This window comes from Pipistrellus hanaki (assembly GCF_964339955.1).
Source record: "Pipistrellus hanaki genome assembly, chromosome: X".
NCBI classification, from domain to species: Eukaryota; Metazoa; Chordata; class Mammalia; order Chiroptera; family Vespertilionidae; genus Pipistrellus; species Pipistrellus hanaki.
In genome coordinates this window covers 63,500,061-63,525,860 of record NC_140524.1, presented here as the reverse complement: position 1 = coordinate 63,525,860, position 25,800 = coordinate 63,500,061, and the positions used below count along the sequence as shown (strand labels likewise).

Here is a 25,800-nt window from a genome sequence, read left to right as displayed (position 1 = left end):
AGCCACCTCTTGAGAATGGCAAACTGGTTGCTTAACCATTGGCTCTCAGTTTTGGTTCTGGTAAGTGATGTTTAACTGCCTATTAATTAATCTTAACAGAGTAAGGAGACATTCTGTTTGCTCATATTTGGGGCTGAAAGGGAAAGATTACATGCCAATATTGGGCTCATTGAGACCAATTATCAGTTAGAATTCCAACTCTATGTTTTATATACTCTTCTGTGTACAATATATTCACCACTTTAGAGAAGGGGGAAAAATCCAACTCTAGAAATTGATTGGTAAAGAGACAATAATGTGTTCTTAAGCCACAAATATTTGAAATTTCAATCTGTTTTCATTTCCTATCTTCTCTTTTTCTCTTTCATCTCACTTCTAATTAGAATGCCATGGAGCATTCTATTCTCTCCATCCTTCCTATAGTGCTTACATCAAAATTTCATAAGGCTCTGGCTGGGTAGCTCAATTGTTTAGAGTGCCGTCCCAATACACCAAGATTGTGGGTTCAGTCTCTGGTCAGACACATATAAGAAGCAACCACTACATGAATAAGTGAAATAACAAATCTCTCTCTCTCTCTCTCTCTCTCTCTCTCTCTCTCTCTCTCTCTCTCTCTCAAAGCAATAAAAAAGATTTAATAAAATTATTGAACATTTGAGTTAGAGCTGATCTTAGAGCCTTATAGATAATCAGCACAGCACTGTATATTAGGAATATAATGTGGGTCACATATGTGATTTTTTAATTTTTCTAATACATTGAAAAAGGTAAAAAGAAAAAGATAAATTTAATTTAATTTCTAGCAATATATTTGTTAAATCCAATATATAAAAAGATTATCCTTTCAACATGTAACCAATATTGAAAATATTAATACAATAATTTATATTCCTGTATTTTTACTGTTTGAAATATGTTGTGTATATTTTTATATACACTCTTACAACACATCTCAAACAGGACAGGTTGTATTTCAAGTGATTAGTAGCCTCATGTGGGAGTAGAGACTATGGTTTTGCATAGTGCATATGTATTATATCAACTCCTTAATTTTACAAGGGAAAATGAGACCCAGAATTGACTGCAGAATCATTATGCAGCCCCATTCCCTAGTGTTCAGGTCAGAACCTTTACACACACACACACACACACACACACACACCTTTCCTGACTCATTCTTTCGTTTCGGAGTCACCTCTGAGCCTGGGATTTCCTGTGTCCTTTCTCACATACCTGGAACTTCATGTCATTGCTCCTTCTAAGGTTCTCTCTTTTCTCTTGTTTTTTACTTTGGGTCTCTCAGGACTGCCAGGTGCTCTAGGGGAAAAGGTGTGGAGAGCAATCATGTTCCCCTGGAGAGTTGTTTCTTTTTCATTCATATCAGAGGAAATGATAGTTACCATGGGAAATGGAATTCTTTACTCTCAGATGTCACGGTATTTCATCATCCACCTTACCTACAATTTAAAAAATATATATTTTATTGATTTTTTACAGAGAGGAAGAGAGAGGGATAGAGAGTTAGAAACATCAATGAGAGAGACAAACATCCATCAGCTGCCTCCTGCACATCCCCACTGGGGATGTACCGAAACTAAGGTACATGCCCTTGACCGGAATCGAACCCGGAAACGTTGAGTCCACAGGCCGACGCTCTATCCACTGAGCCAAACTGGTTAGGGCTTACCTACAATTTTTTTTGTTGGGCCTCTCTGTCCCCCTCAGATCCTTAAATATTTCTGCTCCCTTTAAATTAGTTTCTCTCCTCTATCTTCTGAATCTTGAGATATCTGTGGCTTTCGTCACCTTTTTCGTTAGGATCAAAGAGTCTCTGGAAGACACTTATCTCTGGAAAGGATGCAGGAAGAAATTAATGGGTAAAGACAGTCTGATAACCATGTAACTCTGAAGCCAACATTTATTGAGCTCTTACTCTGCACCCATCATTGCATTGATTACTTCACATGAATTATTTCATGTAAGACTCACAGCAGTGCTGTGAGGTAAATATTGTTATTATCCTCATTTTACAGGTGAAGAAATGGAGGTTCAGAGAAGTTGATCACAGTTTTGTCTAAGATTACAGAGATAAAAAAGTAGTGGAGCTAGAATTCGAGCTAAGGAGTTTGACTCCAGTATCACCCATTAAATCACTATTCTGCTAGAGGTGTGTGAGCGGTCCAGATCTAGTGAATCTGAATGGGCAATGTCTGAGACTAAAGGCCCTTTATTCCGGGCTGAGATGGTTCTGATTCATCCTGGGGCCAGTGATATATATTAGTATTGCAGGCATTCTTGTGCCAGGAGTCCTGATCAATTACAAATTAGCACCTCCAAGCTTTGACTAGAGTCCAATTGATAGGTCTCTAAGGCACTGGGCAGTGGGTTCCAAATTTCTCCCTTTGCCAATGCAGAGACAGATCTTGGGATAGACAAAAGCAGTCTTAAGAGCTCAAATGAGTCCAAAGCAATGATATGTTAATTTTAAAAGAGACACAATCCAAAAAGAGGAAAATGTGTGTTAGGGTATAATTAAAGAGGCCAGCCCATCTGGAATGGTTTAGTCCTTTGCAGATGAGTATTGTTACAGCTGTTAAATTTATTCTTTGTTTCTTTAGAAATTCACTAGTCACTGATTGCACTCTTTTAGGTAATATTTTAAACGCTCTAGTTCAGGAGTTGGCAAATGTTTTCTGTAAAGATCTGGGTAGCACACATTTTAGATTTTGCAGGTCTTTGTCACAACTACTCAACTTGTTCTCTGTTATCATGAAAGCAGCCATAAACAATACAGAGATAAGTAGGCGTGGCTAAATTCTAATACCACTTTATTTATAGACACCGAAATTTGAATTTCATATAATTTCCATGCAATAAAATATCATTCTTCTTTTGATGTTTTTCCAACTACTGGTATTTAAAAATGTGAAAACAAAAAATGTAAAAATCTTTCTTAGCTTGTAGACTATACAAAACAGATGGTGAGCCAGATTTTACTTGGTTTGCTGAGCCTGCTCATTAGTGTCTAATGCACATTTCAAAGTTCTAACTCACTCTGAAAGTAAGTTAGATACTAGCAAGACTGTATTCATTTAAAATGTAAACAGACTCTCTTGGCTGATGTGGCTCAGTTGGTTGAGTGTCCTCCCATGCACCAAGAGGTCACTGTTTTGATTCCAGGTCTGGGTTCCAGGCTCCATCCCCAGTAGGGGGCATGCAGGAGGCAGCTGGATGATGTTTATCTTTCATCTGTTTTTCTCTCTCTTTAAAATCAGTAAAAATGTATTTTAAAATGAAATTAAAATATTTAAACACAAAATAGCCAAAGGATGACATTATTTCCTACCCCTTATCTCCTGCTGTCCATACCCAAATTTCACTTTATTCTTTGCTTTTTTTCTTCCTCCAGGTTATGTGGTTGGGGCTGAATGTTTTCTTGTTTGTGAATGCCTTCCTGTCATATGAGAAGGGAGACAAGTACTACTACACAAGAGAAATCCTGGGGGTGAGTATCATAGATGTAATGAGGAATCTAGGCATTTTTCTTATCTCTGACCCTGGCTCCTTTGAGAACCAATTTCTTGATTTCCTCTGGGGTTAGGGTTGCCAGAAAAATTACAGGATGCCCAGTTAAATTGGAATTCCAGAAAAATAACAAATATTTTTTTGGTATAAGTATTCAAAATATGTAAGTCCTCACTTAATATCATCATCAATTAGTTCTACAACTTCAAGCAAAACAATGTATAACAAAACCAATTTTACCATAGGCTAATTGGTATAAACAAGAGTTAAGTTTCCATGGCAACTCATCAATATTATAACTAAACTAGAGGCCTGGTGGACAAAATTCCTGCATGAGTAGGCTCCCTAGGCTTGGCCAATCAGGTTTCCCCACCTCCCTGTCTCCTCCTTCCCTCGCTCCCTCGGTGCCCTGTGTCACCACCATGTTCCGCACCACCCCCTGGTGGTCAGTGCACATCATAGCGAGCTATTGAACATATGGTTGAACTCCAGAAGGGACACTTCACATATTAGCCATATATATATGTATTAGAGGCCCAGTGCGTGATTAAATCGTGCACATTAGGGCCATGTCTACTGCCTAGCAACACCTCACAGCCTCACAAGTTCCATGGACGCTGCCAGCACCCTACAATGCTCTCAGCTCACACCCTTCTCCCACCCACTGCCTCCTCCTGCTGCCACATGCACCCCCGCTTCTCCTCTTGCTGTGGGAGCACCTCAGATTGCCACCTGGGGACCTGTGCCATACTCACCGCCCCCTCCTGCCCACCGCCTGCCTTGCTGGCCCTCTTCACTGTGCAGCCCCCCTCCAGCCTGGCCTGAGCCCTGCTCTGCAAGATGTGCTCCATGAACCTCCTGGTGATCAGTTGTTTTGTAGTGATGCCATTATGGTATGACCACAGGCCTTTTAAGATATAGATAGATGGATGACTTTAAATAAAACGACTTTATTTTAGGATCTGCTGTACTAAAAAAAACAAAAAAATTATATTGATAGGTTTCTCCCACAATTTGAAAGTAGAGCATTCCTATGAAATCTTTTACAAGCCAAAATGGTGTGAATCAAAGAAGCAATTACCATTAATTTATATGGAAAACTTTTTGAGCATTTCTAGACCCCCAAAATAACCTACCAAATCATACCAAATATGCTTAATTACATCTGGTTTTATGCTAAGTATAATACTCTTATGAACTCTGGTATTTTAGGACACACCTTACTAACAGGTGCACCTAATGAATCAGCATCAAGCATAGGTGCTCACAGGCGCAATTTAAAGCTATGGGGGCTTGGTGCTGAGGTAGCTCCTGCTCAGGGTGCACACTTGCCTCTATAAGAGCTGACTGCAAAACAAATGCTGAACACTATTTTCTCTTTTAACCTTTTTTTTTAAAAAAAAAAATCAAAACAGAACCATCTTTGGGTTTTGTTTGTTTGTTGTTTCTCGGTTAGCAGAAAAGGTATTAATGTAGATCCTTTGCAAAAACTAAGTGGAAAAACGTGAACTTTCGAAAACCAGGGTGATACCTTGCTCCTTTTTTAAATCCGATGTTCAATTTTATCTTGGTGTTCTGTGTTTTTGTCACTAAATCTAACAGCCCCATCTGGGGCACATTCCCCAGACCCATTAATGAAAACAAACAATAAACTAGTAGGCAGTGGATTTCAAACTGGTTTCCACAGAAACAGATGCTCCTACTGGGTGTGAGGGGAAGGCTCCTGCCTCTGCCCCTACTTCAACCAAAGCAGCTTTATCTGTTTTATGGACTCCTATTTATGATTTTTTAAGAGACTGGTTAAAAACAAACAACTTAAAACTACTACTGTAGATGATCACACAGAAAAATAACTTCCATCAAACAGGGATACTAAGAGAGGTGTGTAGGGTTGAGTGGAGCTGCAGAACTCAAGGCCTTCATAAAGGCGGGGTCAGGTCAGAGTAACAGGATGGAGGAGGCTGGGGAAGTGGCAGATTAAGAATAGAAGCTGTAGTACATCTGTACAAGAGAATACTACTCAGCCATAAAATGAAGTATTGCCATTTGTAACAACATGTATACATTTTGACAGTATTATGGTAAGTGAAATAAATCAGACAGAAAAGGACATATGCTGTGTCGTTTCACTCATATGTGGTATATAAAACAACAAACAAAACAAAACAAAAGCCCTAGATAGTTTGGCTCAGTGGATAGAGCGTTGGCCTGTGGACTACTGAAGGGTCCTGGGATCGATTCTGTTCAAGGGCCCCTGTCTGGGTTGCAGGTGTAATCCCCAGTAGAGGGCATGCAGGAAAGAGCCGATCAATGATTCTCTTTCATCATTGATGTTTCTATCTCTCTCTCCCTCTCTGAAATCAATAAAAATGTACATTTTAAAAATCCCACAAAGAAACAAAGAAATAACCCCACAAATCCATAGATACAGACAACAGAATGGTGGTTACCAGTGGGAAATGGGAGTGGGGGAGGATGGAAGATGAAGTGGGTAAAGGGGGTCAAATACATGATGACAGAAGGAGACTGACTTCGGGTGGCGAGCACACAAAAGAGTACCAGTTGTCATATTATAAAGTTGTACACTTGAAATTTATGTTATGTCATCCCAATTTTAATATAAAAAATAATAGAAGACGAAGGGGTGGGTAGTGCACATTGGTGTAGAAGTTTTCAGGGGAAAACATGAAGGTGAGAATGGCTCTCTCACAGGCTCATCAATCTGAACACTACCTGATTAGAGAAGGGAATGTGACTGCTACTTATGGTCTGTTATTCAGTAACTAGAGGCCCAGTGCACAATATTTGTGCACTGGGCAGGCAGCGGGAGGGGAAGAAGGGAGGGAGTCCCTCAGTTCAGCCTGCACCCTCTTGCAGTCTGGGAGCCCTCTCGGGATGGCTTAGCGGGGAGCAGGCCAAGGCCTCAGTCGGATATCCAATATCCTTAGCCCTGCCACTGTTGCTGCATGTGGCTGAGAAACGCTCATTCTGTGGGAGCTCTTGTGTTGAGCATTCGCCCCCTGGTGGTCAGTGCATGTCATAGCAACCATTCATCCTTCCGTTCAATTTGCATATTACCCTATTATTATATAGGATAACAGGTGAGGGGGTTGGTTAAATCACTTTCATCTTAACAGTGCCCTTTTCTTTGTTTTTAATCCTCACCCGAGGAAAGGAGAATGAGAGAGAGAGAGAGAGAGAGAGAGAGAGAGAGAGAGAGAGAGAGAGAGAGAGAGAGAGAGAGAGAGAAGAGATGGATTTGATAGAGAAACATCAATTGGTTGCCTCTGGTATGCACCCTGACTGGGTGGGGATCAAACCCACAATCTGTGCCCTGACTGGGAATCGAACTGGAGACCCTTCAGTGCAAGAGAAAATGCTCCAATCACTGGAGCCACACTCGCCAGGGCTTGACATTGCCTTTTCCACTAGCTTTTCACAAAGACCCACCCAATGTACATGTTTAAAGATAGTTTATCCTTTAAAAAAAAACACACAACCTTCTTTTCTCTCTGTAGTCAAAGGATCCATGTTGAGATCACAATTAATTTGAATGTTCTGTTCAGTTTCTTTTACCCTGCTGTTTTCCACTTTAAATGTTGGCTCTTGATCCTTCTTTGGAAACTATAACTCCAAAGGAAGTGTTAATTTGTTTTAAAAATAGCTTTTTATTAAGAGAATGATGCAATAAACGTGACTAGTTATTAAGAACTGAAGTGCTTTATGTTCAAAAAGTCAGCAGCAGAAAAATGAATCATGATGATTTCCTGTGGTTATTTCATTTTTAAAGGTCCTCACTATTAAAAGATCAATTATAAATAATGCTTCATGAGATCAAATGACAGAAAAGTGTATAAATGTGAAAATTACCCTCCCATCACACTCCCAAAAGATAACTATTTATTAATAATTTGGTGTGTGTGTGTGTGTGTGTGTGTGTGTGTGTGTGTGTGTGTAGTGTTCATAAATACACTGAGACATTCACAAATGCATCAGACATATGGGTCTGGTTTTGTTTTTGAGGTAGATTTCTCTTTTTGGTGTACCATTCTATGAGTTTTGATAAACACAACAGTAGGACACATCAGTTAAAAATATTTTTAATCAAAAAAAGATCACGTTGTAATTATTAGCTGGAAATTTCTTCCCACACTTAGGGTATCACAGATATCTTTCCATGCTGCTATATGACAGGTGAAATGCTGGAACCAGCTTATACCAGCTTGCAGTAGCCAGATGTGTACATCTCTTACCCAGCTTTCAGTGGCGTTCAATGACATCAAGTTGGTATTTTGAAATCTGCCATAGTGGGAGTATTTACACCATGGCAAATGCTGGAAATAAAGACCCTTGTCTCCTCCGAAGGCTGATTATTATTGTAAAAACATTTACTATACCTATACCACCGCATATAGCTCTCATCCTTTTAAGAACCATAGCATTCCATGGCATTGATGTGCCATAATTTATTTAATCATTCCATAGGATATTTCTTAAACTTGTGCTCCCTCTAGGAAAATGCAGTTATTTGATTCAGTATGAAGTACAACAAACACGTAGCAGAGGAAGGAATTTAAGTCCATAGTCAATGAGGCATTAAAGGCAGCAGCAGTTTAATTAGAATATCGGTTAGTGTTGATGATGAAAAGTGAACATAATTTGGGATATTTCAGTGTGCTGCAATGGGAAAAAAGATTTGTTCTAGCCCTGGCTTGTGTGGTTCAGTGGTTGGAGTGTCAGCCCGCGCATCAAAAGGTCGTGGGTTCGATTCCCAGTCAAGGGCATGTACTTGGATCACAGGTTCAATCCTCAGCCCCAGGGGTGGCGGGAGGCGGGGAGAGACACATTTGGGGAGCAACCAATCAGTGTGTCTCTCTTGCACCAATGTTTTTCTCTCTCTCTCCCCCTTCCCTTCCACTCTCTCTAAAAAATCAATGGAAAAAATATCCTCAGGTGAGGATTAACAACAACATCAAAGCGATTTTTTCTAAAAAGGATTCATCCTATACGAATGGCCCTCACAAAATATGGAGCTTTGAAATTGAAGTCCTGTATTTTTAATTCACTTGTCAATTTTAGCCTTAAGAAACCTCTGAGACTTAAATAAGCAAGATGTGGAGACCAATGTGGAAATGTAGGATCTTTGAGATGAGCAGAGAAAATTTACTTAGAAGTGGAACAAACTGTTTCTATCAAAAACAGTCAGAGTATGATTTAGCTGAGGGAGAAACACAGGTCATATGGAAGAGCCAGAAATGGAAAACAGTAGGGCAGCTCTTGTTCATTGCACTGTCTGACATTTTAAGCTATTATGAATGTAACTCTCTTTCTATTATGAATGTGAGGGAGATCTTATCTGGCTTATTAAACACATGTAGCATTTCTCGAGGTTTAGGTTTATGGAAAAATAGCTTTTGAGCCAAAAAGATTACTAAAAAAAAGGCTGAGAAATTGTTAACTCTAACCCATATTCTTCCTTTTAGTAAGTCATTGACAGGCACACATGTAAGGCCAGCCAGTCAGCTGAACTGCAACAGTAATTGCTTGGCTGCTCTAAGATGGTCATACTCCATAGCCTGCAGTTTCTAGTACATGGAACCAACTCAAAAACCACTTGTACAGAGTTGAGATAAATTGGATTTAGCTACCATGGAGTTGAGCATACTCTTTCCAGTATATACCTAATTAAACCTGTTTCTGGGCTAAATACTTCTTTGAAGAACTGATTCCTTGTCTCCTTTTCTAGCAGCTTCTACTGCTGGATCAGATTGATCTTGATGCCTGTTGCCTGGCCACTCAAGGAAATCAGTTTGAAATTCTATTCTAAGAAGTTGTCCCTTTTCAAATCTCTACCTAAGTTTAACATTTTTGCTTTAAGAGATTCACTAGTTTTGCCTAGGCTTTATTCAATTATTAAAGACATTTTAATATAAGAGGTTTTATTTTAATTGATTTATTATATGAATACTAGGGGCCCAGTACACAAATTCATGCACTTTGAAAGGAACTGTGGGCTGCAAGGCTATAGTGGGCACAGAGGCGGGTCTTGGCCCATCCTCTGTGCCACCACCCAGCCCCTCTCACAGCAATCCCTGGTCCCCTGTCTGCCAGCTGCCCAGCTCCTACTGCCACCATTGTTCCCATGGGCTGATGGCACCAGCCCTACTTGCACCCACTAACAACACAGAGCTGGCATTGGCACTGGGTGTGAGCAGCAGCTCTGGCACTGGAAGCTGGTGCAAGCGGGGCTATCACTGGCAGCTGGTACAAGAGATGGCTGCTGACCCAGATCACCCCTCAAGAGCAGGGGGAGGTGGAGAATCCTTGAAGGGTGATTGGGGCTGGTGCCAGGCACCAGCAGCAGGTGTGAGTGGTGGCTCTGCCACCGACAACAGGTGTGAGTGTTGTGTGGGATGGCAGTGCACAGGAGCAAAGAATTTCCAGTAACCCCCACATGATAGCGACTGGTACTCCACCTTGGTCTGTTGTCCCTGTTCGCCTCCACCATTCCCCTACGGCAAATGCCTGCCATGTTCCACGCTCTGCCACCTGCTGCCAACGCCTGCCATGTTCTGCGCGCGCCCTCCTGGTGGTCAGCACACGTCATAGTGACCGGCTGTTTTGCTGTTCAGTTGTTCCACTATTCGGTCTATTTGCATATTAGGGTTTTATATATAAAGATTACATGATTATAATTGCTACATTAGAAAATACAGAAAAGAGGAGAATCCAAGATGGCTGCACAGGTAAACACCTAGCCGCAGCCGCACACAACAATTTCAATAAAATACAACTAAAATATAAAATGGACATTACCCAGAACTACAGGAAAGTCGACTGACTGGAAATTCTACAACGAGAAGCAAGGAGAAAACCAGAAGGAAGAGCAGAGGAGCTATAAAAGCCTAAGGTATGGAGACACATTGTGTGCGCGGAGAGGACGGAGCCGGAGAGGAGGGGCAGCTGAGTGCCTGGCTGGCGTTCCCTAGCGGGAAGGAGATGAAAGCTCCAACTGTGCTGGGCCCCAGTTCCGACTGCTCTGAATCCCAGTTCTAGGCCAGACCCCGGGGACCCAGGCTCATCCATAGGGAGCTGGGCTGTAAGGTGGAGCCCCAGAGGAGCAGCGAAAGGAGGTCCCGGAGGCTCGCACATTGTGCACAGAGAAGGGACGGTTGGCTGTGCCGCGGGATTGCCCTGGCGGGAAGGAGACAGGGGCTCCAGACTGCTCTGAACGCCACCTCCAATCCCACTTCCAACTGAACCGAACCCCAGTTCCGGGCTTATTGGGGGAGAGCCTAGACTGTTTGGTAGCAGGCGAAAATCAAGGGCATCTTTCTCTCAGAGGCGCTTGCAGCGAGTACTGAAGGACCCTGAGACTCAGGAGCCGCATAGGGCGGGGCCGACAGAAGCCAAGGCTGTAGGCTCCACCCTGAAACCCTGCCCCCTCAGGGAAGCTGTGAAAATTCCAAGACAACGAAATAGATCACAAACGAAAGAAATGGAGGACAAAAAGTGACTGGATATAGAGTTCAAATCTACGCTTATAAGGTTTATCAAGAATTTCCTAGAAAAGGTCGATAAGACCTATGAGGATATGAAAAGGGATCAACTAGAATTAATAAGGAATCAACAAGAAATGATAAGGGATCAACAAGAAATAAAGAATACATTGTCTGAAATAAAAAATATTATACAGAGTCCTAAAAACAGAATGGAAGATCGCAAGAATCAAGTCAAAGATATGGAACATAAAGAGCCAGAAGACACTCCTCCGCAGAAGCAAGAAGGCAAGAGAATCCAGAAAATTGAAGATAATGTAAGAAACCTCTGGGACAACTTCAAGTGAACCAACATCAGAATTATGGGGGTCCCAGATGAGAGAGAGCAAGATATCGAAAACATACTGAAAGAAATAGTGACAGAAAACTTCCCCCACCTGGTGAAAGAATTAGACTTACAAGTCCAGGAAGCACACAGAACTCCAAACAAAAGGAATCCAAAGAGGACCACACCAAGACAAATCATAATTAAAATTCCAAGAGCAAAAGACAGAGAATATTAAAAGCAGCAAGAGCAAAGCAGGTAGTTACCTATAAAGGAGCACCTATATGATTGTCAGCTGATTTCTCAACAGAAACCATGCAGGCCAGACGGGAATGGCAAGAAATATTCAAGGTGATGAATAGTAAGAACCTACAGCCAAAGATAATCTACCCAGCAAAGCTATCACTCATAATTGAAGGCCAGATAAAGAGCTTCACTAATAAAAAAAAATCTAAAGGAGTTCATCACCACCAAACCAGAATTATATGAATTGCTGAAGGGGGTTCTTTCGGAAGAGAAAGTGAATAAAGATAAAAATTATGAACAACAAATACATAACTATCAACAACTGAATCTAAAAACCAAGGAAATTAAAAAAAAATCTGATGAACAACATTAACTGTTGAATATAATAGAATCAGAGGTATGGAAGGGGAGTGAACTGACGATTCTTAGGGAAAAGGGGAGAAGGGGATGTGGGAAGAGACTGAACATAAACTGTGCACCTTTGGATGAGGACAATGGGGGGTGGGGAAAGGGCAGAGGGTGGGGTGGGAACCTGGTGGAGGAGAGCAATGGAGAGGGAGGGGGGAAGGAACATCTGTAATAATATGAACAATAAAAATTTATTTTTTTAAAAAAGGGACACAGGGGGAAAAAAAAGAAAATACAGAAAAGAGAAAAAACAGTTACCATCTTCAATTATATCTCTAAATCAGTGGTTCTCGACCTTTCTAATGCCGTGGCCCTTTAATACAGTTCCTCATGTTGTGGTGACCCCCAACCATAAAATTATTTTCATTGTTACTTCATAACTAACTTTGCTACTGTTAATGAATCGTAGTGTAAATACCTGTGTTTTCCGATGGTCTTAGGCTCTACAGCAGCGGTTTTCAACCTATGAGTCATGACCCACAGGTTGAGAACCACTATCAGGGTCACCTAAGACCAGATAAGCTTTATTTAAAATGAAATAAGAGTGTATATGATCTTCAAGATTGTTTTACAAATGAAAACAACAAAATAATAACTGAGTGCATTAAGCAATATACTAGTTGCAAAGTATTACATCCATAGAATGTATTCGTTAACATGGAATTATTAAATCCTGTTATCTTTCATATTGATAAATGTATAGTCAAGCATTTCCAAATCATTGTCACAGGAATTTCTCAATTCAATATTAAGTTCAGCAAATTTTCAGTTATTTGCAAACAGAGAACCTGGCCTGGTTGTCCTAGCTACTGAGAAAGAGGGGAGGAAGCTGCAGCCTGCCCATTTCCAGGTCTCAGACAACTAGACTGGACTCATACTTCCCTGCTAAATGCTGACATGAAGCAGCTGATGGTGTCTTCTTTCTTCTGCTCTAGTCGGCATTGGCCTGGGCCAGAGCATCTGCTCGCTGCCTGAATTTTAACAGCATGCTGATCCTGTTTCCCATGTGTCGGAATCTGCTCTCCTTCCTGAGGGGCACCTGCTCAGTGAGTCCCAACCACTCATAGGTCAATTTTTACATTGAAGAAGGTGACTTAGAACACTGAAATGGGGCAAAAAAGTGAATTAGGGTAAAGTGTCAAAGAACAATAGTTTCTTTTCTGAATACCAATACATCTTATATTTCCTTTAGGGCATTCTTCTGAACATCAGTTTATAAAGATTTTCAATTAAACTAAATCTATAGGGAGGGGGGGGAAAGCAAACACATCACAGGGTTTTTAGGAAAAAAATTAAAAATAGGATGGGAAATGACTATAGTGTAAAATGTAACTTTCTCTTAATTTTCACAACCACTCTGAAGTATGCATCATTTATGATTTATAAATAAAGGCTTATAGATTAAAAAAAAATAGACCCTGGACTGTTAGTTGGTCAGCCAACACCCAGGCCTTAGGAATGGAAGCCAGAAGTCTCCTTTGGTAGCTAAGGGTATAGACAAGGGTGGGTGAGTATTAGCATCTCTGTGTAAGGCATGTTGATTATGGATTGGTGAATTTCATAAAGCTGCCTGGGAGAAATCTGACCTCCAGCACTTTATATTTGTAGTTTTGCAGGCGTACTCTGAGAAAGCAACTGGATCACAACCTCACCTTCCATAAGCTGGTGGCATATATGATCTGCCTACACACAGGTAACTGAGGCAAACCATAAAACTATAGGCTTCTGGGCATTCAGAGTTAAGTCTCCTACATCCATGCATGTACTAGTAATTGTTAAAAAAAAATGTATATTACACCCGGCATTATTTGCCAGGCACTGTTTTAGGCCTATTTTCATGGAACTCACATTCTATTCTTTTGGGAACAGAGTGAGCATGAATGAAAGGTCTTGGGTCTCTCTACAATAAAGGTTTATTGGGCATCTTCTGTAGACTTGGCATTCTGCTAGACACTATATACAGTATTCTCCTGTTCTAGTGGGGTATGCCTGCCATGATGTTCCTGGGATACTTCTCACAATCCTTTTCATCTTTGCACTTAGCTATTCACATCGTTGCACACCTGTTTAACTTTGAACGGTACGACAGAAGCCATCAGTCCACAGATGGATCCCTTGCTTCTGTTCTCTCCAGCCTATCTCTTCAAGAAAAAGAGGGGGATTCTTGGCTAAATCCCATGCAGACCACAAACATGGTGAGTTGACTCAATGGCAAAGCATCTGGGCTTTGGCCACAAACAGAAAAGTATGATATCCTTGGTGGATATTGTGTCAGGCTGACATTTTTCCTTTCGTAGACAGTGATATATATGACACTCACCAGCATTCCTGGTTTCACCGGAGTGATCATCACAATAGTTCTGGTTCTCATGGTGACTTCATCTATGGAGTTTATCCGGAGAAGTTATTTTGAGGTCTTCTGGTATACACATCATATTTTTATCATTTACTTCATCGGCTTAGGAATTCATGGCATTGGGTAAGGTCCTCAGACTCTTTTCTCATGCTCTAGCCCCTGACCTTGCATAAGTCATTGCCTAAACTGTCCTTCTTCATCTATTTCAGTGGAATTGTCCGGGGTCAAACAGAAGAAAGCATAAAGGAGAATCATCCTTCTAGGTGTGCAGAGTTTTTTGAGAAGTGGGATGATCATGATTTCCATTGCAAGAGCCCCCAATTTGAAGGGAACTCCGCTGAGGTAAAAATCCTATGGACAAGGACAGACTCTTGTTAGGAGCTGTTATTTGTATTGTTATTATTACCATTATTAGTTCAACCAATATATCCACAAAATATCAAGGAACTCCAATATCACTGGCAACAGGCTAGGGGATTAGCATTAGCAGAGCACCCTGAAGAGAAATGACTAATGGTTAGTACATGTTGTGAAACCCTCTCAAAAGGCAATAATGATAGCCCATGTTATTAATAGTGTTTACCATGGGCCAGGTTTGCTGTGTAATATGGACGATCCCATTTATGCATAGCAATAACCTATAAAGTAAGTACTTCTTCTGTCTCCATTTTGGGACAAAAAGACTAGAATTCACCGAGATGAAGTAAACTGTAAAGCTCTCACACTAAGAGTAAACTAGTAAATTAGTAAACTAGTGGAGCTGAAATTCAAGTCCAGGCATTTCGGACTCCAAAGACTGTGTTCTGAACAACTATACCGTCCCAAAACTTAGCTGTAAAATCCTAGTCAATGATTTTGGGGGGCAGGAAAAAGCATTCTTTTCTTTTCTTTCTTTTTTTTTTTTTAAGCTTTATTGAAATACTAGGGGCCTGGTGTACAAATTTGTGCATGGGTGGGGTCTGGCTGGCCCACTCTGATGGGGGTCCATTGGCTGGGCCGGCAGGGTGGAGGGCCCGTCATTCTGGTCATTCCATCATTCCGGTTGCTTGGCTTTTATATATATAGATAATTGATAAATAAAATTATATATATTCAAAGTGTACAATGTGGATGAATGTTATACATATACTTTGTGAAATGATTACTGCAATGAGGTTAATTAACACATCCATCACTTCACATAGTTACCATTATTTTGTGGTGAGAATGCTTAAGATCTACTCTCTTAGTAAATTTCAAGTACACTATACAGTATTATTAACTATAGCCACCATAATGTACATTAGATCCCCAGAACTTATTCATTTTATAACCAAAGGTTTGTACCCTTTGACCAAAATTCCCCATTCCAGACCCCTCACTCCCACCAGCCCCTGGTTAACCACTTTCCTAATCTCTTTATGAGTTCAACATTTTTATTTTTATTTATTTTTAAAAAAATATTTTTTATTGATTTTGTACAGAGAGGAAGGGAGAGAGACAGAGAGCTAGAAACATCAATGAGAGAGAGTCATCAATTAGCTGCCTCTTGCACACCCCCCACTGGGGATATGCCCGCAACTAAGGTACATGCCCTTGCCGGAATCGAACCCGGGACTCTTCAGTCCCCAAGCCGACGCTCTATCCATTGAGCCAAACCCGTCTCGGCGAGTTCAACATTTTTAAAAAAGCATTCTTAAGGTTGGCTTTCATTAGTGTTATAAGAATATGCTTAGAAATTATTATTAGATAGTGATGATCAAGAAATTGGGTTCCAGGGAACTCAAGTGTGCCTCAGTGTAATTATGTGGATATTACAGCTTACTTTGATTTGCTCATAAAATATGAAAAAATAAATGGAAGGGAAAGGTTAATTTGTGGCGCCTCAAAATGCTCTGAGGATGATTAAAGCTTTTAAATCAGATGCAGAACGAAGAACAATAGCTCAGTTCTCATCTAGAATGGGAAAAATACCTAAAGAAATTCCATAAAGTTGGCATTTAAAATCAATGTGAAAAAGATAATAAAAGTGCTCAATATATTTTTAGGTTAATAGGATAGTCATCTAGGGTGAAAAAGCTGTATCTTAATTCCACACTTTACATTAAAATATGGATCAAGGATGCATGGATCAATAATGTAAATGTTAAAAAAAATCATAAAAGCACCCTAAGGCCACATGGAAAATTTTTTCTAATATTGGAATATTAATAAAGATATTCTCTGAATAAGATTTTAAAAAAAGCTCAAAGCCAGAAAAGGAAACATAATAAATTTGGATAAATATATATTCAAATTTATTATCCTTTATATATAATATAATAGAGGCCCAGTGTGCAATTGAAATCGCATGAGGTGCCCTGCCTCCCGCCATGGGAGGAGGCACCCCAGGGGCCGCCATGGGAGTCAGGCCTGACTGGTGTTGTGGGCAGCCAGGACCTGAGCCTGACTTCTGTCCCAGGCTTCCCCTGCTCCCCTGCCTGTATCTACTCCGGGGCTGCTGGTGCCAGTGTGGCAGCTTGGCCAGCCTCAGGCCCCTCAGCCCCCCTGTCTCCATCTCCACTCTGAGCCTCACCTGCGCACACAACCTCCCCTGTCCTGCCATGACCTGTTATGGTGTCCTGGCCTAATTTGCATATTACCTCTTTATATATATAACAATTTTCTGTAGCCCCAAAAAACCCATTATAAATAATAAAGACAGGTAACAAATTACTAAGTAGGAAAGTATTTACAACTTATAGACCATAAACTAATTTCTTAATTAATAAATGACTCCTACAAATTAATGAGAAAAAGCCTAACAACTTGATAAAAAAATATAGAAGATCAAAGAAATGACAATATGTGTTAATCTTAAATGTATTAAATTATAGTAAATGTTTTTTCATAGGGGAAGAAATGAATTACATTAAGATACTTTTTTTTTTTAAACAAATGGATCAGCAAAGATACAAAAGTCTGCTCATGTGCTGTGTTGGCAATGCTCCCACACATTGCTGGTGAGAGTGTGCAGCTATACAACTGTTTGTAAGGGTGATTTGGCATTATTTATCAAATTTTAAAATTCTACCTCCAGGAGTTTTTTTTCTAAAAATATACTTGCATATGTGTTAACATGTATTAGGTTATTCACTGTAGCAGTGCTGGATAGAACAAAATACTGGAAATAAATGCCCATCAATAGAGGACTAGTTAAATCATGAGACTTTCCTATAATTACGGGAGTTTTCAGTAGCCATTAAAGAGAAAGAAGCAGCTCTATAGGTACTCATATGGAGCAGTCTCTAAGATGTTAAATGAACCCTGGATGCTGTATATATCCAGGTTGCGGGTATATTCAAGTTGCCAAGATACGGGTTTGATCCCCAGTGCATACCAGAGGTAACTCAGATGTTTCTGTCTCACATTGATGTTTCTCTCTCTCCTCGCTTCCTTTCTTTCTAAAATCAAACACACACACACACACACACACACACACACACACACACACACACGCACATGTAAGGACTGAAAATTTTTTAAAATTTAAAGATGTGAAATGAAAACAACATCAGGGCAATGTATATAGTCTGCTACCATTTGCTTTTTAATGTAATATTGTCACCTAACTGCATATTCTCCAGAAGGATTTACAAAATAATAACATTGATTGTCTGCTTCTGGAGAGCTGGTGAGCAGGGATGGAAGGGAGATTTGTACTTTTGAATTTTGTGCACTCTACATGTTATTTACATGTATTACTTGTTAAAAAATAATTTGAAAAGGACATCCCTGCCATATGTTAACAGCACACTTAATTTCAAAAGTTATAGGAACTTGGAGGCTATAACCAGAGACCTTCTGTATTATTTAAGAAGCCCTTAAAAACAGAAACCTATAAAAGCTTGATCAGCCCCTTACTAGTTAAGGCAGTTAATCCCCGATTTCACATTGCACACCAACATCTATCTTTTCCCTGTACATTACCTGAGATAAGGTATATTTGGCCTATTTGGAGGGATACTTAAAACTCAAGGGTTGCTTGATTGGTTATATAATACCCCAAGGGAGAGAATACCAATTTTGTTATCTATTTTAATATATTGGTTTGTTTCTTCCATAAACATTAAAAAAATACTCTCTTCACATTCTCCCCATTTAAGAATTATAAAAAGAAGTCATGTTTATTGTAGAAAGTTCGGAAAATGTAAAAACATATTTAGAGGAAAATAAAAATTTCATAGAGATCTACCACTTAGATGTAATAATTTTCCCCCTTCATCTATATCATTGGGTGTTTTCCTCTGTTGTCAAATATTCTTTTGAAACATCGGTTTTTAAAAAGTTGTACAGTACACCAGTTTTCTTTTTAGATGGTCAATTTTAATGACCTTGAGGGCATTATGCTTATTGAAATAAGTTAGACAAAGGTAAATACCATGTGATCTCACTTATATGTGGAACCTATTTTAAAAAAAAAAAAAAAACTGAGCTCATACAGAGGAGAGATTGGAGGTTGCCAGACGCAGGGCATGAATGGTGGGTAAATGTGTGAACATGGTTAGCAGGTACAAACTTCCAGTTAGAAATAAAGAAGTCCTGGGAATGTAATGTACAGCATGGTAACTAAAGTTGATAATACTGTATTGCATGTTTCCAAGTTGCTAATAGAGCAGATCTTAAAAGTCCTCATCATAAAAAAAACCACACACAACTTTTGTAGCTATGTAAGGTGATGAATGTTAACTAGACTTACTGTGATAATCGTTTTGCAATATATACAAATATGGAATCATTATGTTGTACACCTAAAACTAACATAATATATATCAATCATATTTCAATACAAAGAGAAATTAAAATATTTTGCTATTGATAAAAATCTGTATGGTATATCATTTTTGTTATTTTTTTCTTAGTAAATACTGTGGCCATTACTATACTTGTATATTTATGCACACTTTAATTATTTCTTCATGCTCCATTTCCTAGAAGTGAAATTCTTGGGTAAAAGAGAAGGCATGCTTTCCAGGATGTTGAGATGTATTGCCAAATTGCTCCCTGGGAAGATGCTATTAATTTTCACCAGCTGCACATGTGAATGTGCCCATTTCCCTGCATCCCAGTTAATGGTGGGCATTATTGTTTAAAGCAGTTTTCAATTTGAGGGGCTCAAATGCTATTTAGTTTTATTACTGATTTCTCTGATTAGTTCTGAGGCCAAAAAATTTTCCACATTGTTGATAGTGGAAAATAGTCATTTCTTAATTCCCCGCCCCCCCCCCCCCCCAGTTTTTCTGAAATCAGTTGGGGATTTTTCGCATATAAGAAGTAGCATCAAATTGTATAATGCCCACTCTCAGGTACACTAGCTACATCTCTGCCCATTTTCTACCCAGACAGACCTAAGGAAGTTATTTACCTGAAACAGCATGAGAAACCTCATTGCACACAGTTCTGATGTATTACACTTGAATAATTGTGCAAGAAAGGACATGACTTAGCATTACTAGAAAATACATTTCTGGTAGTTCCTGTGCATATGGAAGCAACTTGCTACATTTAAAATGATTTCAGGGATAAAAAGGCTGCTTTAAAAACAAAGTCTTGTTTCACATGATATCATGAATCTAGGGGAAATAATGAACAACATAAACTGATGAACAAAAACAGACCCGGAGACAGGGAAACATCAATCAGACTGTCAAACCTCAGAGGGAAGGTGGGGGAGGGGAAGGGAGAGGAGGAGAAATCAACCAAAGGACTTGTATACATGCATATAAGCCTAACCAGCGGTCACGGACAACAGGGGGGTGGGGGCATATGTGGAGAGGGGTTTGGGATGGGAATGGGGGCATGAGGACAATTATGTGATACCATAATCAATAAAGAAATTAAAAAAAGATCAGGAAAAAACAAACAAACAAACATGTAGACAAGATAAAAAGTATAATACCAGCCCTGTTGGTTTTGCTCAGTGATTAGAGCTTCGGCCCAGAGACCAAAGGATCATGGGTTCAATTCCCAGTCAAGGACACTTACCTTGGTGGCAGTTCCACCCCCGACCCTGGACAGGATGTGTGCAGCAACCAGTTATGGGTTTCTCATATTGATGCTTCTCTCTCTCCTCCACCTCTTCCCTCCCTTCCACTCTCTCTAAAAATCAATGGAAAAAATATCCTCTGGTGATTAAAAAAGAAAAAAACTATATTACCATGTTAGGTGTTTTGAGCACCTGAGAAAAGAGGTGATGATAAATATTATACATTGTTACCAATAGTGTCAGCCACTTACTTTCCCTTTTGTGTTAGTTTCCTGTTGTTAATCCTCTCCTGAGGATATTTTTTTTCCCCATTGATGAGAGAGAGAGAGAGAGAGAGAGAGAGAGAGAGAGAGAGAGAGAGCGAGCTCCAATTGGAGCTGGGGATTGAATCTTCAACCCAGGTATGTGCCCTTAACTGGGGAATCGAACCTGCGACCCTTTGGTGTGTGGGGCCAACGCTCTAACCTAGGGGTGTCGAACTCAATCAGAGAAGGGGCCAAAATCTAAAATCCAGCCTAAATCGCGGGCCGAATGGTTTACTGAACAGTCATAAACTGACAATGTCATAAACTGACAGCGGAGTGCAGTGATGACAGCGCGGTGCGGGCCACATTGCAAGGCCTGGCGGGCTGGATTTGGCCCGTGGGCCGTGTGTTTGACACATGTGCTCTAACCACTGAATTTATCTGCCAGGGCAGCTTTTTGTTGTTATTGTTGTTATTAATCCTCACCCGAGGATATTTTTCCACTGATTCTTAAAGAGAGAGTAGAAGGGAGGAGAGACATACAGAGAGAAACAATGTGAGAGAGACATACTGATTTGTTGCCTCCCCCTGGAGTATATGCCCTTGACTAGAATCAAACCCGGGATTCTTCATTCTGCAGGCCAACACTCTATCCACTGAGCCAAACTGGCTAGGGCTTGTTTTGTTGTTAATCATCTGCTTCAATTTCACATCTACCTTCTCTGTGGGTTTTTCAGATTGGGCAAGCTATCCTGGAAAACAGTCTTAGATTCTGAAAATTAAGTTACATATAAGTAGTGTCCCCCAAAATGTATTATATATACACTTTAATAGCTGACAACTCAATTTCCTTTAACTGTTAAAAATGAACTGTATGTTAATACTGACTTTATAAATGTATAAAAATATATATGCTTTGGGGGAACACCTTGTGTTTACTGTATACTAGCACTTTCTGTGCTTTTCTTTTGCTTCCTGGTTAGACCTATAAAATTTCAGGAAGTGATCTGTTTTATGAGTAACAGATTAGCAAAAAAACTGCTATAGTTTATTCCATTCCATTTGTGTTCTCAAGATTTTGTGAAATTAGTGGCTTAATAATGATACACAGCAGAGAACTCAATAAATATTTATTGAGTGAAGGAATGGACTGCTACACAAATAAATCCTAAAGAAGAGATTAATGTGTAACCTTATTCTGTACTCTGTTTCTGCGCAGTCTTGGAAGTGGATCCTTGCACCAGGTGTTCTTTATTTCTTTGAAAGGATCCTCCGATTGTATCGCTCCCAGCAACAGGTTATGATTACCAAGGTAAAGCATATGCACTTTCATCTTCCCTATTAAAGGAATAAATCGCCATGTTATTAAACAATCTTGGGGGTAACATACTTCAGTTCCTTCAGTGCTGGACAGAACTATGGGAAGAGGGGTTTAGCAGAAATCATCAACATGGGTCTATGTCGGAGGCTGCAAACAGGCAACTAGTGCCAGACATGTTTTGTTTGGCCCACACACTCATTGTTTAGAAATATGAATTACCGTGTTTCCCCGAAAATAAGACATCCTCCGAAAATAAGACCTACTTACAGGTTTCCTTTTGAGTGAAATATAAGGCATCCCCCCGAAAATAAGGCCCCCCCTAGGCTAAACATGAGAGATTTGGTCCACTGATTCTGAAAGAAATGGAGTCACAAGAAATTCACCAGGAAATTCAGGAATTGGATTGTTATGATGATGTTCCAGAAGGTGATGACATGATTGTCATTGAATAAATGAGTAAATTCTTGATACTGTAGGATTCACAGTTTGTCTGGTTTGTGTTGACAACTACCATACTACCGTACCGTATACAGGTAATAAATTTCCTTTATTTTCATTTAACAATAAATGTGTACCGTATTCTTCTTCATGGAAAAATAAGACATCCCCTGAAAATAAGACCTAGCACATCTTTGGGAGCAAAAATTAATATATGACACTGTCTTATTTTTGGGGAAACAGGGTTGCTAACACTTAATCTGGATGGAGGCTTTTACATTAAAATTTGCATTTCTGGCTTCTCTTGAAGAATCATGCAACCTCATAACGCTGTCAGTTCCATAGTGTAACCATTGCCTGAACGAAGTAACTGCTATTCCCTCTAGAAAGCATTTGTGCTAACAGTTCACCACTGTCACCAGCCCTTCAGCTTTATTAATTTACGTTATCTACCTGTTCCTGTCACCATTTGAAATTGCCTCCTTTGGTCTCTCTGCCTCATTCATAGGTTGTCATGCACCCATCCAAAGTTTTGGAATTGCAGATGATCAAGCGTGGCTTCAGCATGGAAGTGGGACAGTATATTTTTGTTAACTGCCCCTCGATCTCCTACCTGGAGTGGCATCCCTTTACTCTGACCTCTGCTCCAGAGGAAGACTTCTTCTCCATTCATGTCCGAGCAGCAGGGGACTGGACAGAAAATCTCATAAAGGCTTTTGAACAACAGCACTCACCAATTCCCAAGTAGGTCCTAGAGAGCTTCAGAGACCCAGACCAGGATGCAGACAGGCAGATATGAGGATACAGTTCCTCACTGAGCCTTGTTTGGTACAATAGAAAATAATAATAATAATAATAATAATAATAATAATAATAATAATAATAAAACAAAACAGGCTGAAATCAGCCATGGTAGCTGCTATGTCTCTGGGAGGGTGATTGAGGTTGGGGGTGGAGGTGAGACTTCACTTGCCTATTGCCTTCTGTCTTCTGCCAGGATTGAGGTGGACGGTCCCTTTGGCACTGCCAGTGAGGACGTTTTTCAGTATGAAGTGGCTATGTTGATTGGAGCAGGAATTGGGGTCACCCCCTTTGCTTCCATTTTGAAGTCCATCTGGTACAAATTCCGGCATGCAGACCACAACCTCAAAACACAAACGGTACACTCCCTTATACCGCCTTTCCTCTGGCCTGGGCCTGACAGGCCGTTACTTTCATGGGCTAAGCTCTTTACAACTGATGAGAGAGCACCTCTCCCTCGAGTTATGAGAGCAAGTGATCACTTCTCTCAGCCAAGGCATCTGCATCTACAGATTGACCATAAGAATAGGGTCTTCATTTTCAATTTGGAGTTTAAAATTACCTTGAAACAAAAATGACATTGGCGGGTGGTCTTTCTCCAGAAGGGAAGTTGTTAGGACTCTGTACATTTGAGCTGCCTAAGGTCTGCTGTTCTGTAGAGGTGATTTCTCAGGTCACCCTAAACTTGATCAACAAATATACAGTTATATCTACCCAATCATGTCACCACAATGCACATTGTAAAAGGCGTTTAATAAGGCTATATTCTCTCTTGGTGATTCCAGATATATTTCTACTGGATCTGCAGGGAGACAGGTGCCTTTGCCTGGTTCAATGACCTGTTGGCTTCCCTGGAACAGGAGATGGAGGAATCAGGCAAAGTTGGGTTTCTAAACTTCCGTCTCTTCCTCACCGGATGGGACAACAACATTGTGAGTTCAAACAATACACTAATTACCACGTTGTGTGCAAGCTGAATGTCAGACAAAAGAAGTTGTGCTGATTGGAAATGATTTTTTGTGTGTCCTATCTGTTCTCACTCTCACATTCAAGCTTAAAAGTGGCTGAAGGAAGAGACAGCTATCAGCACCTTCTTTTTCTAACTTTTTATTTCTCTGACTCCAGGCTGGTCATGCAGCATTAAACTTTGACAAAGCCACAGACATCCTGACAGGTCTGAAACACAAAACTTTCTTTGGGAGACCTATGTGGGATAAAGAGTTTTCTACAATAGCTACCATCCACCCCAAGTAAGTGTATTCTCCTCTCATTAGTTGAGTTTACAGGCTTAGAGTTTAGGAAAGGCATTATGGTATGTTGAATAAGCTTGGGAAAAAGACCTCTGGGACAGAAACTATTTGCACCATTCCTAGATTCTTGCTTAAAACTGAGGAAATTCCATCTGAGATTTCAGCCAAATAAGGATCATGATCTCATAATTGATGAGAATATGTTTGCTGCACCACAACCCCCCATTCAAATAGTGAGGCAAGGAGACAGTTCTGATTTGTATTACCAAATGAAATAGAACTGGAACAGTTCAGATGCATTGCTTTTGGCTTAGTGACCTCAAAGTAGCAAGGATTTGGGATGTATTATCTAGTTAGCTGATGACCTGACCTCAGTATTTCTGGAAGCATTTAAACATGCTAGAGCACACAGGAAAACCTGGGGCCCCGAGGTCAGACATTCTGATGAGGAGATTAAGCTGATTGTGTTAGATAAATTCCAGGAACAGTTGGCAGGTGAACATCAATTCAATTCCACAAATGGCTTTAATGGCAGCTGTTTTTCATTTAAACTTTAAAACAATCCTATAAGGTGGGTACTATTTTTATCACCATTTTATAGGGTGGGGGCAAATACTGAAACACGGAGGTTAAGAAACTTGCCTACAGTCAAAGCCACAGAGCTGGACAAGTGTCAGAGCTGGGATTTTAACCCAGGCTGCCTGGCTCACTAGTCTAGCTAGCACTTAACCCTTACAGGCACTACAGCTGAACATGTTGTGAATAGAATAGGCAAGGCTGAGTACCTAGTGTGATAAGGGCTGAAAGCTCATTTGGAGCTTATACGAAGAAAAACTGAGAAAACTACTATGAAGAATGTGAGAAGGGTGTCAACAACTGGATTTCTACGCAGAGTTGTCAGTAGCAGAGAGCTCCTCATTTCTCCATTCTAACAACATTGCAACCTTTATTACAGTCTAGCCAACTATTCTTTTCCTGCAGGTCTGTGGTGGGAGTCTTTTTATGTGGTCCTCAGGCTTTGGAAAAGTGCCTGCGTAAATGTTGTCACCAATACTCCAGTCTGGATCCTAGGAAGACTCAATTCTATTTCAACAAAGAAAATTTCTGACTTAAAGAAATAAGGACCATTGTCTGCATTTAGTCTCTCCTTTGTATCTTCAACAACGTACTTGGTCTGGGCAGACATTTAAGGACCAGAACGTGACTCTCTGGCATTCTTTTTTTGGTTGGATTCAGTTTTGTTTTCTGAACTTAATGACAAGTGCTGGCGAAGATGTGCAGAAAAGAGAACCCTAGTTCACTGCTGGTGGTAATGCAGACTGGTACAGCCACTATGGAAACAGTATGGAGTTTCCTAAAAAAATTAAATATGGAACTGCCAT

At 40.2% G+C, this 25,800-nt stretch overlaps 1 protein-coding gene and 1 long non-coding RNA gene across 3 annotated transcripts; one reads left to right on the top strand and one right to left on the bottom strand.

The window, feature by feature from the left end:
* NOX1 (NADPH oxidase 1) lies at positions 1–25,800 on the top strand (the record flags this gene model as incomplete). 2 transcript variants are annotated; one of them, XM_084869670.1, is made up of 13 exons in its annotated part: positions 1–60; positions 3,410–3,505; positions 12,939–13,049; positions 13,612–13,696; positions 14,047–14,198; positions 14,301–14,482; positions 14,569–14,701; positions 21,828–21,920; positions 22,876–23,111; positions 23,365–23,527; positions 23,954–24,100; positions 24,294–24,418; positions 25,400–25,800. In XM_084869670.1, the coding sequence occupies 13 exons, from the start codon at positions 16–18 to the stop codon at positions 25,524–25,526; spliced, it is 1,695 nt and encodes a 564-aa protein (XP_084725796.1). In that variant the 3' UTR covers positions 25,527–25,800. The 2 variants fall into 2 exon arrangements, with proteins under 2 accessions (XP_084725796.1, XP_084725795.1); XM_084869669.1 differs by lacking the exon at positions 12,939–13,049 and having other exon boundaries at positions 16–60.
* On the bottom strand, positions 13,011–21,949 carry LOC311614717. The gene is made up of 3 exons (XR_014793703.1): positions 21,801–21,949; positions 14,324–14,710; positions 13,011–13,105 (listed from the first exon to the last, which is right to left on the bottom strand). It is a non-coding gene; the product is annotated as an uncharacterized lncRNA (long non-coding RNA).